The sequence below is a fragment of the Gossypium hirsutum genome, chromosome A08 (assembly GCF_007990345.1).
Source record: "Gossypium hirsutum isolate 1008001.06 chromosome A08, Gossypium_hirsutum_v2.1, whole genome shotgun sequence".
NCBI classification, from domain to species: Eukaryota; Viridiplantae; Streptophyta; class Magnoliopsida; order Malvales; family Malvaceae; genus Gossypium; species Gossypium hirsutum.
In genome coordinates, this window is record NC_053431.1 from 120,213,033 (window position 1) to 120,235,954 (window position 22,922).

At 30.5% G+C, this 22,922-nt stretch overlaps 4 protein-coding genes and 1 long non-coding RNA gene across 5 annotated transcripts; all 5 read right to left on the minus strand.

Annotated features, from left to right (window-relative positions):
* Nucleotides 1–5,020: 5,020 nt before the first annotated feature.
* LOC107939167 (glycine-rich protein 5) lies at nt 5,021–5,899 on the minus strand. The gene has a single exon (XM_016872448.2). It carries the CDS (start codon nt 5,668–5,670, stop codon nt 5,173–5,175), a length of 498 nt encoding a protein of 165 aa, XP_016727937.1. The 5' UTR covers nt 5,671–5,899; the 3' UTR covers nt 5,021–5,172.
* Nucleotides 5,900–13,558: 7,659 nt separating this feature from the next.
* On the minus strand, nt 13,559–15,091 carry LOC107939165 (probable serine/threonine-protein kinase At1g01540). Its single transcript, XM_041076017.1, has 4 exons — nt 15,010–15,091; nt 14,833–14,892; nt 14,251–14,538; nt 13,559–14,174 (listed from the first exon to the last, which is right to left on the minus strand). The coding sequence occupies exons 1-4, from the start codon at nt 15,089–15,091 to the stop codon at nt 13,930–13,932; spliced, it is 675 nt and encodes a 224-aa protein (XP_040931951.1). The 3' UTR covers nt 13,559–13,929.
* A 345-nt stretch (nt 15,092–15,436) lies between these two features.
* On the minus strand, nt 15,437–16,405 carry LOC107939166 (putative E3 ubiquitin-protein ligase XBAT31). The gene is made up of 3 exons (XM_041075025.1): nt 16,198–16,405; nt 15,977–16,086; nt 15,437–15,857 (listed from the first exon to the last, which is right to left on the minus strand). The coding sequence occupies exons 1-3, from the start codon at nt 16,198–16,200 to the stop codon at nt 15,650–15,652; spliced, it is 321 nt and encodes a 106-aa protein (XP_040930959.1). The 5' UTR covers nt 16,201–16,405; the 3' UTR covers nt 15,437–15,649.
* Nucleotides 16,406–18,775: 2,370 nt separating this feature from the next.
* On the minus strand, nt 18,776–19,216 carry LOC107939169 (protein LATE FLOWERING). Its single transcript, XM_016872452.1, has one exon. It carries the CDS (start codon nt 19,214–19,216, stop codon nt 18,776–18,778), a length of 441 nt encoding a protein of 146 aa, XP_016727941.1.
* A 1,858-nt stretch (nt 19,217–21,074) lies between these two features.
* Nucleotides 21,075–22,518, minus strand: LOC107939161 (uncharacterized). Its single transcript, XR_001695069.2, has 2 exons — nt 21,801–22,518; nt 21,075–21,421 (listed from the first exon to the last, which is right to left on the minus strand). It is a non-coding gene; the product is annotated as an uncharacterized lncRNA (long non-coding RNA).
* Nucleotides 22,519–22,922: the final 404 nt, after the last annotated feature.

Below are 22,922 nucleotides of genomic sequence, written 5' to 3' on the forward strand. Positions count from 1 at the left end.
ATTTGTCACCGAAATAGAGTTAAGGAGCATTACCAGAGTTATCAATTTATTTATCAGATATTTTATTTTATTTAACGTTCATATTTGGAACCAATTAAAATCAAACATATTGTCCCTTAAACGTACTTATTTTTTTTCTCAACGTGTTTTACTTGAATTTATTACTGGTCTTAATATACTTAATTTCCTTGTATTAACGTATCAAAGATAATCACATATTTACATGTCATGATAAATATCATTCTCTTGCCATTTCTTCATAAACATAAATCAGGTAATTCATTATATTGATATTTCATGCATTTAAAATATACAATTCAAGTTACATTAACTTATCTCATTGTTTGTTCATGTTTATAATTTCATTAATCTGGTATCTTTTCTTTCCCATATTCAATTCTCATATTCGAGTCATCCAGATCTTTATAAATAAATTTGATTATCGTTTTCATTTATTTCATGTTCTAATACATTCAATTAATGCTCTAAACAAAATTACCATTTTACCCCTAAACTTTTAATTAATGACGATTTCATCCTTAGGCTAAAAAAATAAAATTCATGCAATTTAATCCTTATTTCCAGCCGTTATTCTCATACAAATTGATAACAACCCATGAATTCTATAAAATATCAGAATTTTCCATAATTTCAACGCTTTTCAATTTAATCCTTAAAACATGTTTTTTTCCTGATCTTGAACTAAATTAATAATTTCATTCAATTTTGTAGTTTCAAATAATAAAATAATCCCTTTCATGCAAATTGGTCATTTCTAACATTTTTACAAAATTGCCCATAAAATTTTACTTTTATTCAATTTAGTCCCTGAGCCTAAAACATGCAAATTAACCATACTAGCTGAATATTCATACATATTTTCCTCCTCGTCCTCTCCATTCCACATCATTTATTTATATAACATGCTATAAGTAACATTATCAATAATTTCACTATTTACTTATATGTATATCCAAAACTGTCCATTTGCGTCATAGTCACTAAATTATTTATATCTTGAGCTGAAGAACTTGAAATTAAGATCTTATAATTTTATATAAAACTATACTTACATATCTTATTACCATAAAATTTTCAGAATTTGTGGTTCAGCCAATAAGTACAGTTTATTCTTTAAATTCACCCTTGTTCTGCTGTCTGACAGTTCTGACCCTTCTTTACTAAAAAATAATTATCTCATTGTACAGAATTCGGATAATGTTCTCGTTTGTTTATATTTAAAATAGACTCATTCAAGATTTTAAACATGACTTTAAGAACCTAATTATTTTTATCCAATTTTTTATGATTTTCCAAATTCAGAACAGGGGAACCCAAAATCATTCTGAACTTGTCTCACTAAATTTATTATATCTCACAATTCAAGATTCCATTGCTTGCACCGTTTATTCTATAAGAAACTAGACTCAATAAGCTTTAATTCAATATTGTTTTCATCCTATAATTATATTTCAACAATTTATGGTGATTTTTCAAAATTAACCTACTGCTGCTGTCCAAAACTGTTTTAGTGCAAGATGTTTATTTACCATGTTTATAACACCCTTATTTTCTTTCTCTACACTATTTCTCATTACTTTATCTTATTTGCTCTTCACTAACATATCAAGAACATAAGACCATATATAAGAAAACTCTACATTAACATCAATTCCATGCTTTTTCAATAATATTAATCTTAAAAATGTATTGAAATCTTGATGTTCTTACCTTGTTCCATTGATTTCAATCTTTAACTTGATTTTCTCTCTCCTCCAGCTTCTATTTTTTGAATCTAACTCAATATTCTAGCTCCCCATAGTCTTCTTGTGATCTTTCTCTATTGATGGCTATGGAAATTCTTTTGATTTCTAAGTGAAAATGGTAGATTTTTGGTGAAAGGACCAAATTGTAAAGAAAGTAAAACTTTCTTTCTTTCTCTCTTCTTCTCACGTTAGTTTGCATGGGAAAGATAATTAATGGTGTGTGTTGTTTTTTTTTTCCACACACACACAAATATATATATAGACTAAATAAAATAATAAAATAATAAAATATCTTATTAAAATATTAAATAAATAATAATTATCTAATTAAATAACTATAAAATATCACCAATATCATCATTACTTTCTAGATTTCTCTCTCTTCCAATTGACCATTTTGTCCTTTGTGATCTTTTAAAATTCCATTCTTGAGTCATCACTTAATTTGGTAAAATTGTAATTTAGTCCCTCATAATTCTTCACCTATTCAATTTGGTCCTTATTCATCAATTTTCCTTGGTTTCTAGATCATTCCACCCTTAAAATATTTGCACTATTAATCCTTCAACTTTTTATATTTACACTTTAATCCCTTAAATTTTGAGTATTTACTCTTGGGCCACAAAATTTTCTCACTTTTACAATTTAGTCCTTTCTTGAATCAATATGCCATAATAAACTTCCCAGTGACATAACTCAATTTTCTTCTTCTTGTCACTTTATTTCCTTATTTTATTAAATTAAGGATAATATCTTATTGTAGAAATTTTCAAGGTGTTACAGCAATGACCATGGGTAAGGAGAAGAAAGGAGAAGGAAAACAATGACAATAGGAAGAAACAAGAAGCATCCCTTAATGCCGTTCATTAACAGGAACGGAGAGTATTCCATTAATTTTAGCAATGGAGTGATCAATTTGATAAATTTTTTTAACAATGGGGCCAAATTAACATTTTTTTTGGAGTGACCATGATAGGAACGATGTAATTTTAGAGTAACTAATTAACGGGTTAGTTTACCCCATATTATTATTAAGTGTCTAATTGAATTTGATGTTACCAATCAATCGAGTTACAAAAATCTATTCATTTTATAAAGCAACAAATATTATTAAGGGTATTCATGTCTCTTATATTTTAATAAATTTAGAAAAAAAAATACATATAATAGAAATAATGAGACTTGAACCTTGAAAACCATGATCTTTATTGTTCCAACTTTACGATTTCAATCAAAGATAATTTAAGTTTTTATAATTTTTTGTATAAATTTGATACATAATATTTTGGTAAAAAGACCTCTTTGGTTTCTCTCAATTTGGATATTGAGTAAATTGGTCCTTCCAAAAAAATAGGAATAATTTAATTTTGTCAATTTCAAAAGTGCATTTAGACAATTAATTTCAACATTAATATTTTTTACTAATTTACATAACTTTGATTAGTATAATTACAAATTTAACCTTCAAAATCTATACATCTTTTAGTATTAAATGAGACACAGGGGCTTCGTGAAACTGGTGTGCTTTGTGCAACTGAATAGATAAGAGTACTAGTAATGTCTGTGTGTATACGTAACCTTTGCTGTCTTCTTATATGACTGATATTCCGACAATAACTAGGAAGAAGCTTCTATAGTGATGTCTGTCATCTGCTACCTTGATGATGATGATGTTGCTGAAGTGGTCGAAAATCGAATATTCATTGCAGTTAGCTTTACTACATGTACAAATGAAACTGTGTTTTTCTTTTTGGCTGTAATATCCATACTGATTAAAGATCTACAACAAAGATCTTTTGCCTGTACACTACCTGCTGTAAAAGCAAAACCCTAAATTAAATGAAAACCTAAAAGCTAATGAAGCCTGGTTTGCATGGGCAGTAGGTAAAGACGTAAACCAGTCATGGCTGGCTAGCTTTTGCACCACTGGTTCACCCCCCCCCAAATTAATAAATTTGGTCACCAGACCAGACCCCATAGTAAATTTGATTTCAGGTTTGGCTGACAACCTAGCTCATGATAGGTCACCCTCATTAATGAAAAACTTTACCCTGCCATCTCAATAACCTCGCATGCATGCTTTCTCTTAACTTTTCACATGTTCCTGATCCGTCTTGTATGAAAAAAATAAAATGATTGCATTATATTGTTTTTTTATCATGTAATTAGATTCTTAAAAATGTTTTTAGAATCACTAATGAGTATTTATTAAAATATATTGCTATTATTTAATTATTATGTATAATAAATTATAAATAGTTGATGAGAAATTATTTTATGGATCCTCTCCACCACATTAGTTACAGTTTCGTCCAATTAAAAGAGAGAACTTATTTTTTTTCATATCATACGTACATTTAGACTAAACTTCCAAATTAAAGATAATGTGTCTTTTTTTAATTAAGTTGGACCATAGACGATGTGATAGAAATGGTCCATAAAATAATTTCTCGTTGGTTTTTAAAGAAACATGATTATGTATATAATTTAAATGAAAAAGATTATATGATGACATATATGTTGATCTTAGACCCTCAATAGATGTATTAATTGTTCCTACGGATCTATGCTTGGTTTTAGTATAGGGTTTTATATTTTGATTTCAAAGAAAGAGTCTAAAGAGGTTCACGAAGTTTGCGGAATGCCTCATCACCAAGGAAATGTTTAGCATTTGTCTTTAATGGGTTCAAATCCACCAGGGTATGGATTCGAACCCCACCAAAGCTAAGAATACTAAAAATTAAGTTATCTTATTAAGCTCCGTGAAATTTTTTAAATTCTCCTCAAAATAGAAAAACAAAACCAAAATTAAATAGAATATATACACCTCAAATATAATACTTTTATTATTCACAAATTTGATTCACTACTCATTTTAAAAAATTTTCCAGAGAAAACTTCAACGAAATCATTTCTCTTGCATGAGAGCTTTTACTAGCAATAAAGAAACAGGAGAAAATTTATTTCCGCTTTTTAACGTCACATTAATTATTTTTTAACTAATGTCACGTTGATTAAATTAAAAGTAAAGTGTTAACATAAATAAATGTCTCAAAAATCTGCAAACAATCTGATGATAATAATTGTGTTGGAATCTATGTCTTATATAAGTTCGATTTTTATGTAGAGGATTTTAATTTAAGTGTAGATATATTTCGACAATTGAGTTTTAATTGTTAAAAAAAAGTTGATGATAATAATTTAATAGTAATAATTGGATGAGTTTGGCACAAAAATAAAAGGCTAAACGCAGATAAGTTAAGTCTGGTTCATGCGGACATAGGATTTAGACCCACGAAATCAACAACTAGGCAGAACAAACATTACTTTTGTTTTTTTTAGAAAAAACATCAACAAAATTACAAAACATAACTAAACAAAGAAGACGATTTCGGAGTAAACTATTTCATGGGGAAGGAAGTAAACCAGCGCCACCGCCACCACCAGCTCCTGCTCCACCTCCAACTCCACCGCCAACAGCGCCTCCTACTCCACCACCAGCACCACCAAATCCACCGACTCCACCGGTTCCTCCAAGTCCACCGACTCCACCGGTACCTCCAAGTCCACCGGATCCACCGGTTCGTCCAAGTCCACCGAATCCTCCGGTTCCTCCAAGTCCACCCAAACCACCACCACCACCAAGTCCACCTACGCCACCAAGGGGAGTAACCCCACCAAGAACCCCACCACCACCAAATGGCATGCCATTTGAGCCAATGCCAGCGAAGCCCCCTGCACCACCGTAAGTAAGGAAGTTCTTTTGGTCACCAACGGAGGCAGGTGCAGCACTAGGCACCGCGTTAGCAGCCATTGTAGTAGTCGTTGTGGGAACATTTCTTGCACTAGCGTGAACCACAACTAATGCAAGGAGAACTAGCAACGATGAACTCCACTTTGCCATGTCTAACTGTCTCTATTACACAGTCTAATCTAATTTCTAGTGTGTTGGTTCTAAGTATATCTGGTATGTGTTGGACTGTTAGAGATCGGCTTTTAAAGGTTAAAAAAGAAAGGGGTGGACAGTTGTGAGCATTGAATGGAGCTTAAATGCAGGCAAAGGACATTGATGTCTTAAATTTCCAAGACCTACTGTAAAAATATGGTTAATAGGGATTTGAACAAATATTTTTATGAGGTTTCGGCATGGGTTTTCGAATGTCTATTAATGCATGCATTTCTCAATATTTAAATGTTAGAGTTGATGGTGAAGAGGTGTAGAGATGTTGATGGTGAAGAGTAGTATACTATCGTATTAACATATTTTATTTATTCTTCCTCAAGTTTGTTTGTATTGGTATATGCAATTACGGATAAATTTAGAAATTTTATTTAGGGGCATGGATATAAAATTCTAAAATTTTGAGGGGGAAACTAAAAATTTTACTCTAAAAGGGCTTAGATTATATAATTAATTTTTGTGGGGCCAAAAATACAAAATTTTCTTTTATTTGAATCACTAAAAGACTTAAAATTAATAATTTATACTTTAGAGGTACTACTAACAATATTTTCCCATTTGGTCAAGAGAAGGAAAGGCCTCCGTTGGCTTCACCTCTGTACATGATTAACCTGAACTTGTTCTAGATCCGCTTATTTATTATTTTAAAATTTTTTAATTGTATTATTTTAATTTAATATTTATTAATTTTATACGTTTTCTCTTTTATTAAATTTTTTAACATAAACACCTTAACATTTTTTATACAATATTGGGGGTAAAGGATAGGGGTAACACAATTTAAACTCATGCCAAATCGGTGTCTAACAAAAGCTTTAATTACCGCTTTATACAAGTCAAGACCAAGCTCGAGCTTAGGCTTGAAATGTTGGAGTCCAAGCCCCACTCTTATTTTAAACAGGCCTAATTGTTGTGTCGAAGCCATCTTTCAAGTCACATACTCTTGTCCAAATCTTTCTATAGTTTGCGCATAACTTTGAGTTTAAGTGGGTAGTTTGGTCTTTGAACAGATCTAGTTGAGTAACTTGTACAATCCATTTTAGGTCAGATTTGGATAAAAATATTTTTTTATCTTGGTTTGTCCAAAGGCAACATATAATAATTAAGAATTGAATCCAATATTGATAACCCTTTTTTATTATCCAATATTACAATCAATACAAAACATAACAATGAACATAATCTGTTGATGAACGATGATTCAAACTAACTCAATCTTATGTTACAAAATTTTAACAAGAAATAAAAAAATTTGAGGCATGTTGAACATTGTCCTCTTCCACTTTTCAATTTGTCATTTATAAAGTAAGGAGAAAATTAAATGGTTGAGATGTGAAACTACTTTCTATGGCGAGAAGGCTTACCCTAGCTAAGTGAGTCAATCTTGTTATACCCAATTATTGCATATAGTATTTCTTCTAGCTAAGATTTCTCAAAAGATTAAGGAGTTGGCTAAAAACTTTATTTAGGGACCCAGAACAGTGAATGAAAACTAGCACATGCTAAATGGGATAAATGTTGTCAGCGTTCCAAATGCAAGGCCTTAGGCATCAGTTGCTACAACCACAGAAACAATCCTTTTTTATTAAGTCGAGGTTTAATTTAATCCATAAGAGGGAGGCTTATTGCGTGTGATTATGCAATATAAAGTTGATGATGGTTGTTTGCCTAGCACTATTAGACCAAATTGCTTTTTTATGTGATTATTGCTTGCTAAAGTTTACATGATTTAAAACAAGGGTTTGGAGCATTGCTGATGGAAAATCAATTAACTTTAAGGCAAATGTGCAGATTGCGAAGTTAGAGCCGTTGTGGAATCATTGTATGGATCTGGCTCTGATGGATGAGACTTCCTTAGTTTGTGACATGGTTAATGAGTATAATACCTTGGATTGGGATAAATTTTTTGGTAAATTTGTAACACCCCTTACACGACCCGATCATCGAGTCTAAGTTATCAGGTGTTACAATCAATATCGGAGTAATTACGGACAATCATATACTTTTCAATCATTTAAACATGTGATTCAGCATTAAAAACTATTCAGAACATGATACACAAACTTTTTTTGTCTCACGCGAGCTTCTGAAAGCTCTTTTGCTAACCTGAATATAAGCAAGACTAAAGTATAAGGTTTTTAAACGTTTTGGACCAACAACACGACTTCATATTCCTTTTCATCGTGACGTCCTTACGGTGAATCACCTCACGGCATCATACATACCTACGTCTCGATGTCACTCACTATCAAATGACATCGCGACGACAAAGACTTCTCATTGCGACATTGCCCCTGTTTTTTGCCAAAATGCACATTGTGTAAATGTTTTAAGTAATTTCAGACTATTCCCAAACTATTCTCATTCTATCTTCATAAAGATAAGATCATTAAACCAAACCAATTTACAACTAACTCAATTATAAGACCATTCAATTACCAATTTATACATTACCAACTAATCATTCTTATTTAGCCAAATTCATATTCATTTCACTTACTTCTATATATCCAAATGCTTTCAAATTCAACTTAAGTATAAACATTTTATTAATTGAAAACTATCAATTCAAAAGATGACATGAATTCATCAAAACATATACTAACATACCTAACATGCTTATCATTCAACTTACCACTCCTAAAGCATTATTCACACAACTAACTCAATGACCTAATTGATAATTTAAGATGTCAAACCAATCAAAACATAATCATCATTCAAATATCATTTAACCTTCACCAAAATATGCACTATTAACTTAAATACCAGATGGTATATCCATCATTAACCATTACCATAGGCAAATAATGACATTCAACTCAAAATGACCATAAGCATACAACAACCCTTAAGTTTATGCCACATAGTCTAGATTCAAAATGACCATATAACTACTGTTATCGAATAGTGTGTGTTTTTCTGTTGGTTCGGCGCGAAGGTTTAACAAGATGCAAATTTACAATGAAGTAATAATTAAGGTAAGCATTTAGAATGTTTAATAAGTTCAAATGGAAACTAAAACATACCTTGTTCATTAAGGCATAGTTAAATATTCTATTTGGCAATCAAGTTAACTATCCTTGGCACGTTAAGGCATATCTCTACATACAACATCATTATAAATCGAATGCATTAGATACGCTCTCGAATCACAAGTACTGTCAACATTTAAAATAGAATCATGTAGCAATCTATATGTCAAGTGTTATTACCAATTCATTTTCATTTTATGCTTTAAATTCCATTTCTAATCAATTGACCATCGCCTGATGGAATTATAGTAAAACAAACTCGGATACTTGGGAATAAGTTACTCATACAAGTTATCAGGGTTGCTTACACAAATTGACATTATAAAGAGTTGCTCACACAAGCTGACATTATATCGAGGCTACTCCATTCGAGCTAAACCATGTGTATAACCCTAATTGCATGCTATATTTATCCTACCATTTTACTAAGTTCATTAGAGCATCATTTTCGTATAATTGACAATACCAACTTCTTGTACATAATTTCATTTCTCATTTTTGAGTCATATAACCAATCAATACTCATATTTGCACTCAGTACTATTTCCATTTAAATAATAGTTACATGAATTTACAAATTAGTCCATATTGAGACCTAGGTGCCAAACTCACTATTCTACTCAATTGTAATATATATATACATATAAATTCAAGTATATGTCTTACATAAAATAAAATAAAATAAAGTTCAATTTGAATATATGAACTTACCTGCTCAAAATGTGTAAAGTGGATATTGCAAGGACTAATTTGCAATTTTAGTTTTTCCTTGATCAGTTCCACTTCGCTCCAATTCTTGATCTAAATAATTATTTATATCATCAATCAATACTAAATATTTCTATTTTGTGCTATAATATTTATGAACCTATATAATTTGATTTTTTGATATCCCTAAAATTTTACAATTTATTCAATTTAGTCATTGTACTTAGGATAGTGATAACTTTCAATTCCTAGCATCGGATTAAAATTTGATTTCAATCATTCTCACTAGAGACCTTATACTTTTTTTTATTTCTAACATAAGTTTATAACAAGTTTTACATTTATTCAATTTGGTCCCTAATGCAACAAAGTTAATAATCAAGCTAAATTAACTTTACGTTCTAGTCATTTTCATATTCCAAGCTTAAAATCTACCAATTTCAAGCCTAGTTCTTCAAGAAATCAACAATTAAAACTTTCAAAAACTTTAATAGTTTTACAAATTGGTACATGGGCTAGCTAAATCAATCTCCCATGACCTCAAATCTATAAAAAAATTACAAGAAAAAGACTTGAAAACACATACCAAATAGTTATCGGGTGTAAAAAGCTTTCAAAAGGTTTTCTTCTTTAGGTTTCAAGGTTGGTACGGTTCAGGGAGATAGAGAAGATGAGCAATTCCACTAACTTGAGCTTTATATACCATGATTAAATTCTTAATTACCCAAATTAATTAACTTAATTATGCTTTAATTAGCCTAACCTAGTGGAATCTTCCCTCATCATCCATTAATTCATAAAGCAAAATGGTTTAATTATCATTTTGAACCTTTAGCTAATTGCCATATAAGTCCTCAAGTCTTTTAACAACTAAAATTCTAGAGCGATTGGACTTTTACTGTAACAACCCATTTTTCAGTAGTGTCGGAACAATGGTTTTGGGGCCACAAATCGAACAAGTGAGCCCGTAAATATTACAATTTAATATTTATGATTTAAATATAGTATTATAATAAAATTTGATATGATAATTTATATTATTTGATTGAATAATTAAGTTCAAGTGGTATATCCTTAAAGTCAAATGATTTTAGAAAAGGAGATATCGGGACCTCGTTTCTATAAACTAAGCTCCGTAAATATTTCAATATGCAAAGAATTTTAGTTGGACGGTTATAAGCATGCATTTTAGTTTATAATATATGTTGTTTTAAGGTTAACTTTGTAATTAAACAAAATAAAATAACATAAGACAAATAAGAAAAACAATTATCATCTTCTACCTTTTATTGGTGGAAATTGATTCTCCATGGAAAGAAAAACCAAGCTTTCAGCCTTGGTTAAATTGACTTGAATAGTACATAAATTTGTTATGTTTTTAATGATTTTTATGTTTTTGTAATCGTCATAGCTTAATCTAGCTAAACTGGGGGTTAATTTGTAAAACTGTTAAAAGTTGAGGTATTTACCATGAATGGTTTAAATGTGTTTGTGAATTTAATTGTTAGATTATTAAGCTTGGTTGTTAAAATATATTTTGTTAAGTGGTTTTTAATGATTTTAAGGTTAGGGACTTATTTGAGAGATAGAAAAAGTTCCATGTATAATCTATAAAATGGGGAAAAATATGGGCTAATATGAGCCTAGGGGAAAATCAGCTAACTTAGATTTTAGCTAAAAATGGTAAATTTGCAAGTTTTGGGTTTAAGGATTAAATTGCATAAAAGGTAAATTATTGGAGTAATTTTGTAAAAAATGATGATGGAAGGACTTAATTGGATAAAATTGATTATTTAAGTGATGGAGTTGTATTAATTTAATGAAAATTATTATTTAGATCAAGAAATGCTACAATTGAATTTAAATCGAGGAAAAAATAAGGTTCCGAACTAGTTGTTGATACGTTTTAGCAACCATTCTAATCGAGGTAATTTCGTACAAAGGTAAATGAGTTAATTTTTAATTTGGATGCATGATTAATTAATGTTATACTTTGTTTAACCATTATTGAATCAATATACATTTTATTTAGTATTTTGGATTGAGTTGTAATGGTAACATAGCTGATAGCAAAATGTGAAAAATATGAATCATGTAGATTATAAATATAGAATGATGCACTGGAATGAGTTAAAGGATTGATATAGAAAAAGGGTCTCGTTTGAACCTTGAAAATTCTTAGGATATAGATGACATGTCATTAGGGATTATACGGTTTCGAGTGTTGTTCCTGGATGACCTACCGATGGCTGAGATTATGCATTTGTTATAGATTCTCCACAGCTCATGTGAGCGGCATCGTGTAGCTAACATCTCAACCCACAGCTCATGTGAACAACATCGTGTAGCTAACATCTCAACCCATAGCTTGTGTGAGCAGGCCCATTTCACAGCTCATGTGAGCACTATTGAAAAGATTATCGTTACATGAAAAGGCACACTTTGTGTAAGCATTCTCGAGTATCTGATGTAATTCTGTATGGTTCAACGGATAAGTAAAGGTTAATGGAAAGACAAGTATTAAACTTAGGGTGCGTTTGGTTCGCTGTATTGGATTAGAGGTGTATTGGATTAGAGGTGTATTGGGATTAGAGGTGTATTGGATTAGAGGTGTAATAGCTAATCCACTGTTTGGTTGAATGTAATGGAATAGAGGCGTAATAGTAATCTTGTGTTTGGTTGAATGGAATAGAGGTGTAATAGCATAATGGAAAAAACTAAAATGACTAGAATACCCTTAGCATAAAATTGTTTTGGTAAATGATTATTGTTATTGTTATTTAAATTATAATAAGATTATTATTATCAATAATAAATAATTTAATCATATTTAAACATAATTATTATTAAATATATTTTAATTAAAATATATAATTTAATAAAATTCTTAATAATTAATATTCTTATATTAATTTACTGAAATCATAATATATGATACTGTAAAATATAAATTAACATAATTATTATTAAATATATTTTAATTAAATTATATAATTTAATAAAATTCTTAATAATTAATATTCTTATATTAATTTACTGAAATCATAATATATGATACTGTAAAATATAAATTAACATAATTATTATTAAATATATTTTAATTAAAATATATAATTTAATGAAATTCTTAATAATTAATATTCTTATATTAATTTACTCAAATTATAATATATGATACTGTAAAATATAAATTAACATAATTATTATTAAATATAATTTAATAAAAATATATAATTTAGTAAAATTCTTAATATTAAATATTCTTATATGAATTTTCTAAAATCATAATATATAATACTATAAAATATAATTTAACATAATTATTATTAAATATAATTTAATAAAAATATATAATTTAATAAAATTCTTAATATTAAATATTCTTATATGAATTTACTCAAATCATAATATATGATACTATAAAATATAAATTAACATAATTATTATTAAATATATTATTAATAAAATATATAATTTAATAAAATTATTAATAATCAATATTCTTATATGAATTTACTCAAATCATAATATATGATACTATAAAATATAAATTAACATAATTATTATTAAATATATTATAATTAAAATATATAATTTAATAAAATTATTAATAATTAATATTCTTATATGAATTTACTCAAATCATAATATATGATACTATAAAAGATAATTTGAAATAATTAATATTAAATATATTTTAATTAAAATATATGATTTAATAAAATTTAAAATAATTACAACTAATAAATTATCTTATATGAATTTGTATAATTTAAAATAATTATTATTACATATAATTTAATAATAATATATAATTTCATAAAATTCTTGATAATAAATTTTCTTATATGAATTTATACAATTTAAAATAATTAATATTAAATATAATTTAATAATGATATATAATTTCATAAAATTCTTGATAATAAATTTTCTTATATGAATTTATACAATAGATATTTAATTGAGCTTGAACTGAGAATCAAGCTACAAATTTAAAGTTTAACTCAGGCCTGCTCGGTTACACCCTAAAAAATATCAGTATATCATATAAAGCTTACTTTCAAGCACAAAATTAAAAGAGTGAATTAAAAAAGCCTAGAAATAAATTTTTGGATAACAAAATAAAAATAGCGTTTACGAGGTTGAATTCACATGAACAAAATTCACAAAAGCATAGTCCTTAACAAAAGGACACAAATTTAAAACATGCCCCATTCATGCATCAGTGAGTAGTTAAGTGACAACATCATCATCACCATTTAAGGACGGCCATTGCAGTTACCCAATTCTTGGACCACTTCCTCCATTGATGGTCTTTCTATAGGACATTCATGAGCGCAAAGCCATGCTATTCTTGCTAGTTTAGTCGCTTCGTGTTCAAAGAACCGACCGTGAAGGTTCGAGTCTATGAAATCTTGGTACTTACGAGTTTCAGCTCCTAAACGTACCGAGCTGGTCACCTTTTGTTTACCCGAAAGGTCTTGGTGAAACGACCCGTGTTGGCATATTCGGGTGCGAGATAACCCATGGCAGCACTGGCTTTGAGTGAACCAAAGACAATGTCAATGGTGAGGATGTTGTGTAAGCCGGAATCTGAAAGTAGGGGATTAAACCGGTGGTTGACGAGCACTTTCTCGGCTGATATGTTTTGGTGAACGAGAGCCGGTTTGTTTACTTTGTATTCATGCAAGTATGCTATCCCTGTTGCAACAAACATGTCTAGTTAGCTAATAGGAACCACTTAAAACAAGGCAAAAAAACATAACTAGAGACCAACCTTTGGCTATACCTTTAACAATGGAAACTCTAGTAGACCAATCTAGGACTGTGCCGTCACCATCCTTTACGTCGAGATACTGTAGCAAATTTCCGTTAGGGATGAAATCATAAATGAGGAAGCACCCACCGCGTGCTTTTGAGCAACAAAATCCTCTTAACCGGACAACATTCTTGTGTTTCAACGATGCTAAAACATTCAATCCTTTCAAGAACTCGGAATCATTTGATTTACAACTAGTTTTGCTAATGCTTTTAATCACAACAGCTGATCCATCTCTAAGGAACCCTTTATATGTAGCAGCAAAGTTACTTTTTCCCAACAAATTCGACTCCGAAAAGTACTAAGTTGCAGTCTCTATTTCTTCTAAATTGAACCTAAAACTTTGCCAAATTCCACTATCCATCTAGAGCACAACGAGGAATGCCAAATTCCACTGTCCAAACATTGTATTTTCTTAGCACAACTTGATCAGTATATAAATACAGCAGTTTCAAAATCTTGTGTATCATTCAATAAAATACATCTATGGTATCAATAAAGGAAGGAAGAAAACATCATGAAATACAAACAAGATCTTACATGGATCAAATGAGAACTTCTTAATTTTTTCTAGAGGGACATCAAGGACTCGCCCTGGCCCTGTATGGATGGATATATGTTGTGAGATTGTAATGATTTAGATATAAGGAACAGCAAACAAAGACGACATGAGCCGATGATTGAGCCGAGGGAAATGAGTAATAAAATGAAGCTTACCAAGGGGACTCATTTCATCTAAACCCTCTGAGTGCACAACTAATGCTCTTTTCATGCCAAACCGTTGTAGTGCTTTGGCCATTTTGAAGACCTACAGTCACAACTCATCTCAGTGATGAATTCAAAGGAGCAAACTATCAAATTACATAACAATGCAAGTACTTTAACATATGTCTTTAACTCTTTCGAGCAACATAGTTAAACATAAGATCACATGTATAGCACCACTCCAGTTTTAATGTGCTCAAGCAACTATGCATGTATTACTATTTTTCCTTAGTAATATCAACAATTACTTTTATTATCAGGGAGGTTAATGGACACAATCGTGGTTACAATATCTACTACTCAACTTCCAAAAGAAAGCATGAGTCGTAATTCTAATAAAATCCTTTTACTACTTCAACGAAAAACTTAAAAGAGAAAAGGCAGAATTGTTTCGACATAAATTCGCCACAAGCATGGGGATGCAAATCATATGAACCAAAGTATAAAGTTTATGCTGTAAATTGGTATAGCCTCAAGACTTTGTATTACATCTCAATTTCGTAATGGACTCAACTAATATGATGCCAAGAGGAGCACCATTGAAAACCTAACTTGAAAGGCTAGTCTATACCCAGATATGTAAATAATAAAATTATCTTGGTAAGAGAAAATGAATGAAACAAAGGATCAAGGCCTGGGAATATAAAAGCATGGAGATATCCATATATGTAAATAATAAAATTAAACTATACCCAGATGCATCTCTTTGAAGACGATCTACACCCCAAGCCAACAACATACGAATGCAATCAAGAGAGCCCCCTCTAGCAGCCAAATGAAGAGGAGTGCTTCCTGGGAAACTGAAAAAAGCAACAAATTTTCAGTCATTTTTCCAAGCAATCATTCTATCCATCTGACAAAAAAACCAAAATAAATACAGATACTCATGAATTAGCAACTTAACATGAATTATTATTACCCATATCGACCAGTTGATGCACAAACAAGAGCACCATTGTATAACAGGATATGTACGCATTCAGGCTGCTTCCGGCGTGCTGCTAAGTGCAAGGGAGTGGCTCCCCTCCCCTGATATCAAATCCAACAAAATATATACATATAAGGACAAATGAAAATAGAGATCTCTATCCAAATGAATCAAAAAAAAGTCAAGCAATCTTGAAAGAAAAAAAAGACCACCATGAAACAGCAACAGGGCTGAGCGGATGAAGAAGAAGAAGCAGTCTACTAATGAGTGATGAAGAAGAAGCAGTTGTGGCGGCCGAGAGGAAGGAAAAAGTTATGGAATCAGAAGAAATCAGAAGAAGCAGCAGGAGGGTAAAACTGGGTAGAAGAAATTGGGAGAACTTAATACGCAGCAAAACTGAGCTTTTCTTCCGGAATAGAAATCAGTGGATTTTGAGGATTAGGTCTGTAATGTATTAGACCCGTAATAGCAATACACTAAACCAAATAAAGGATTAAAGGGGGATTAAGTGGGGCCCACTGATTAGGGGTGTAATGGCTATGCCAATACACCCAACCAAACATGCTGTTAATGTTACTAATGTTCATATGAAATGAAAAGATGGATATGCATATATGAAATGAAAAGGAGGAGAATTTATCATGTGATGGATGAAATATGCATGGAATTCATTTCTTAATATATGCTATGTTTCATAGATGTTATGTTTACTTATTATTTATTAACTATGTCGATTCAAATGAGAAGAATGTGTAATGGGTATATATATGATGGATGATATATAAAGCCTAAAGGCTTATTATGTATATGACATGATTTACTTGAAATTTACATGTAATGTATGCTTACTAACCTTATGAGGTGATGTGTATAGGAAATGAAGTTTGACATATGGCATGATGAAAGTATGTTTGGTTGTTTAATTTAATGTGTTCAGTAAGTTTAAGTTTCCTTTATACGAACTTACTAAGCACTAATTGCTTACATAGTTGTTTTCTTTGTTTTGTAGATCATCGGAAAGCTCAATCGATTGGAATCTCGTCAGAGCATCATCACACTATCCATTCATCATATTGGTAGTTTTGGTTAATGGTTATAAATGGCATGTGATAAGCTTAAAAGTTATTCAAGTGATTTGGCTTGTTTTGAGTTATGCCAAGCTTGTTGTAGTTAATGATGTTAGATGATGGCATGTAAATAATAGATGCAAATGTGAGTGGATGAACCCTTATGCATACTCTATAGTTAGTAGATATTATATGGTATGAAGGCATATTTTGGAATGAGTTATTTTGGAATAGGTTCAAATTAGGACTTTGAGATGTTGAATGGGACTAAGTTTAGTGTGTGAAATGTGGTGCCTTTGAATGACATATTGGTTAGACATAAAATAAATGAATATTTGGCATGTTATTGGTGATTTGAATGTGCTTTTGATCATGTGAATAGGCTAGGTATAATTTGAGAATGAAATTATTATATGATATGTGTGTGATATATGTTGTGGTCATGGATTTATGATGTTGAAATTGATGTGTTTTAGGTAAATGAGTTGTGAAATCTAATGTAGGCACAATGGTTAGGTATAGGTTGAATGATTCTTGACATGTTTTAGGTGATTTTGAATGTGATTTAAGCATGTAAATGTAGCTATAGATGGTATGGTTTGGTGGTTAAGAAATGGTATTTGAAAAAGGCTTGTTTTAGGGGTTATTAAGGGAGCACATAGCTTGGGACACGAGCTATCCTACAATCATGTGCCACACACGATCACCTCACACGGCCATGTGTCATTTTAATTTTAGGTGCAGGACAAACCACATGGACTCAGAGAGTTACACAGCCTAGCGACACAGCCATGTGACCCAATTTCAAATACCCACACGGTCAGACACACGACCGTGACTGGGACACGGCCGTGTGTCCTAACTTCAAATGTCAACACGGTCTGGTCAAAATTTCAATGGTTAGTTGGTTCGAGCTGCAAAAGTTCACTTCAAAATAATTTTCAAAATTTTGAAATAAATTTTAAAATCTAAAATATTTCTAAAATTTATATTTTAAAAAATTATAAACATTTAAAAAATAAAAATTCCAAATAATGTATAAAAAATTAAAAATTTTCTAAAATCATAATTTTGGGAACTAAATAAAATAAATTTTATCATGTTAAAATATATTTTTTCTTATTTTGCTTTAAAAAAATTCAAATATATATGGTTTCAGATTTACGTACTCTAAAATAGAATTAGTTGTATTGTAATAAGATTTTAATTTAACAAATTTAATTTATTTTTTTAATTTATCTCGAACAATTTCACTCCATTAGACTCAAATTGAATATCATTTCACTTGACTCGATTTAAAAAAAATTCAAATTAAATTAAGATAATAAAATAAAACTCATCAACTAAATTAACTTTAAAAAAATTTACTCAGTCAAATACTGACACTTCTATCTTTAAAAAAAAAACAGAGAGAGGTACTCTTTATTTTAAAAAGTAAAAAATAAAAATAAAAATAATCGAAGTAGACAAAATTAAGAAAAATTCATTGATTTATTTTCGTGCATACAAGCCCACCCTCACAACTCACTCATAAGAGTATTATAATTGTTATGGCCTATAAAAAAAATCTAAAAAATTGACTGAGTAACTTGTGATATCCTTTCATCTCCAACCAATTCCACACCACTTTTGCAAAAGAATCAATCAAGTCATGATTTTTCTTTTTATTTTTAAAACAAAGTAAAATAATTGAAACCAAAAAACCCCAACAAAAAAATTTTGCTCATAAATGAAGAGATAGATCAAGCTTTTGATCATTGCCCTTATGATCAACAACTCCGTTGTTATCCTCTTCCATTGCTAACAACCCTCCATTGCACCGTATGCCACTCTGCCAATCCAAGTAACTTGGCTGTGCATCTTCAAATCGAAGGTGTCGATTTCCATCGCCACCACCACCATTCCATACAAATCTGTTAGCACCTTGAGTTGCTATATACATTGGAGAATGCAAAAACCCCAAACACCGGCTTGTTGGTGGTGGTGCACAAGGTGGCGAGAAGCTACTTCTTGATCCATTTTCGGGTGCTCGTTGTTTAGCCTTCCTTGCAGCGATTCTTTCTTTCTTGTGAGCATTTTGATGGCCACCCAATGCTTGAGAGCTGTAAAACTTTCTGGAACAGAACAAACAAGAGAAAACCCTTGCTGTTGGGGCGTCTTCCATGGCTGTGAACATTGATGGAAGTTAGAGCTTTGACAAGGAGAAATGGCAAGTGAAGGGAAAGTAATTGAATTAAGAATGGAAGATGAGTGTAAGTATTGGAGAACGTGAAGGCTCTGAACATATATACATGTATATATAGTTATTGAATGGAGTGATTTCAGCTTGAGCTTGACTGTACATGGGAACTGTATGGGCTTGGGAAATGGGAACTCAAAAGAGATAAAAATAAATAATTGAAGAGAGGAGAAAGTATACTCCAAGACGTTTCTGCATGTTGAGGCCAAGTGTGTGCTTGTTGGTGGGAATAAATGTTTTTGGGTTTTGGAAAAGAAATAGGGTAAACTACACTTTAACGTCACTAATTTATTAATAAATTTATATTTTATCACTCAACTTCAAAAACTATAAACTAATCATAATTTATTCAAAATTTTTATTTAAGTCACTGAATTATTAAAATTATTGTTATATGGCTTTCTTTATTCACAATGTCTGCACCAATTGAAAGCTCTCCTTTTCCTTACCTTCTATAATTCAGTTTTTTTTCATGAAACAATTTTTAGCATCACTAATTTGCTAATCAAAATCTAAAACAACTCTCTTTTTTAATTTCCGACACTGAGCATCAAATCGACTTAGATTTAAGGTATCTTCTTATACTTGTCGGTGGATACTAATCTACTGTAATCGTCGAATTATCGCTTGGAGCTTACTAGCTAGATTTTTGAATAGTTCAATGACTAATTTGTAACATTTTAAAGTTAAGTGATCGAAATATAAAGTTACTAATAATTTAGTGATGTTAGGTGTTATTTACCCAAAAGGATTTTAGTTGGTGCCATGAATATCAAGTTTCTAACATAGTTATCATCTAAATACATTAGCATTTACTACAAATTTAAGTGAAATGAACAAAAATTATTTATTTGGAACTGTTAGACTCTTTCGAAAGGTTTAATTCTTATATAAACAATCTCTAAAAAATTTTACCTTAAATTGAGTAATTTAACCGAAGTTTTTTTTGGTACATTTGAATTTTTTTTTATTAGAGATCCTCCTTTACATGATAACTACACTAAATATTTTTTTTAATTTATTATAATAAAAAATAAAACCTAAATAATAAATTAGCGCGACTTAAATCTAAATCATAATAATTCATTCTTAACCATCAAACCATCACATAAAATTCTAAATCTTTACCTGATAACTACATTTCATTCTTAACTAAATTTAGATTTAAATTAAAAGAAAAACCTCTCTCAGTATTATTAACATTTTCATTTACAATATTTAAACTAAAACATTATCAAAATCCTTACTTTGGCGGGTTACATTTGAGCTTTATGAAGACATCCACATGGTGGAGAGCAGAGTGTCAGAAGAGAGGTTGGAAGATGCGGTTTGTGAAGTGTGTTGAATGGCTTAAAGGCTAAAAGTCAGTATAGCCCACTTGATTCTCTGAAACTGAACCACTGGGTGCATGGCATGGGTGCCCTTAATCATTAATTAATATATTCAACCTTTTTCTCTGCTGCTGTTTGGATCAACTGACTTTAAACTTCCAGTCAGTCAGGTGAGTCATTACTGGTGCGGTTTCTCCACCGCCAATCCCATGCAATTTATCCCTATTCGGTTAAAATCAAATTAATTGATTGAATTAATTTAATTTAATTAATTGATTAATCAATCAATTTAATTCGATTGAAAGTCAATTAATACTTTTTAAAAATTTAATTATTAATTAATTCAATTCAAAATCGAATAATTAATCGAAAAAAATGATATATGTATAGGCCTAAATCTGTTCGAGGCCCAACAACCAGAATAAAACCAAATATTAAACCAAAAATCCATATAAATAAAAAACCAAATAATAAAAAGTCCAATTATTAGTCCATTACATATCAGACCCAATAGCCCAGTTACAAGCCCATTTACAAAACAACCTAGCCCAATCAAATAACCCAATGCCTAAAAGTCCCAGTGGCCCAAAACCTAGACCTAGGTTCAGCCAAACAGAATCCTAGGGTTTCCTTAGCACCGCAGCCCCTAGCCTCCAGCGTCGTACAACCTCCAGCATTTCAGCAGCCTCCAGCACATCGCCTCCGTATGCCAGCACACAGCCCTCGTACACGCGCCACACACACCCCATACTTGTAAAAAGTGACGAACGCACAACAAAACAAAAACAAAAAAAGAATACTGTATTTTTTTATTATCTTTATCATTTTTATCCCTTCGGCTATAAAGCCAAGAGATTTGATCGTTTATAATGTTACGCACACTGGATATTAAAGAAAAATCAAGCCAAAAGTTATTAAAAGGTGATTTCCAAATCTGTTTTTTTTTTTCGTTTCTTTTGAGGGGTTTTGCAATCTTAGCGTGAACACATAAAGGGAACCCGAATCGACGCCGATGAAAGCCCAAGCATCTTAGAAATGCATAGATGCGGGTGAGGGTCGAATGGCGTTAAAATTTTGTTTAAATCTTCAAAGTTTGTTTCGTTTTTTTTGAAAGAACAGCATAAGATTCAAGTTTTTTTTTAAAAAAAAAAGAAAGGGAAAAGAGGGAGCGAGGTTACCAGATCTTCATGGTCGAGGCCTCCGTTGGCAAGATCTGGCCGTCATCCGCACCATTAGCCATCAAGTTGATGGTGGTTTGGTGGCTGCGTAATTGAACAAACCCTAAGAGAGCAAGGGTTCTTTTTCTTCATCTGCGTTTTCGGAAAGAAAAGGAATGGGAATAGTGACCTTTAGCACCAGAATAAAAAACGGCGCCGTTTCAGCGATAAGGATTCGCATGTCAAACCGATGGGCAGGCCGGATCTGCGCCCTTTTATTCAAAATGGGGAATTTGCGCGTTAGGTCCTCCCTGTTCATGCGAGTCTTCTATTGCACCTTATGCATTTTACTTTGTTTTTAAAATTTGACTCTGTAATTTGCTCGCGTTTGCACTTTGGTCTGTGCCTCTGCGCTGCGTTTTAGAACTTGGGTTATTTCCAGTTCTAGTCCCTATACGTTTGCGCGCATCGCACATTGGTCCTCTTTTGATTATTTTATTTGTAAATTAACCTTTTTTTTGTTTTAATTTTACTTTAATTACGTTTTTTTATTTTCTAAAATAGATTCATTTCATAGTTTTTTTTTACTCTTATTAACTTATGTGTACATTTTGAATTACCTCGATAAATTTTTTTATTATTGTAAATTTGTTTATGCCATATCATCTTCACATTTTGTAAACTATTTTTTTATATAAATGCTTTTTCTTTACATTGTTGTATATATAATATTTGTAATAAAGTTAATTTTAGTCTATGTACGTTATTAATGTTATGTTATTTCATACATATAATGGTTTTGACTCTATCCATATATTTTAACATATATTTTTGTTATTTTAATATGTTTTGTATACATGTTTTACACATTGTTTAAATTATTTTTATATGTATTTTTATACGTATATGTACATTGGTACATATATTTGATCTATAGACATCACTAAATTCATGTATTTTTATATACATTTTTTTGTATACCTAATTATATTTTTAAAATCTTTTACATATTCGATTTATGAAAAAATTAATTTAATCTTATACGCATTATTATTCCCAGGTTATTTATATATATATATGTATATGTTTTTTGAATCTATTGTGTACATAATTTTTTTTAAAGATTATATTTTATTAGATATT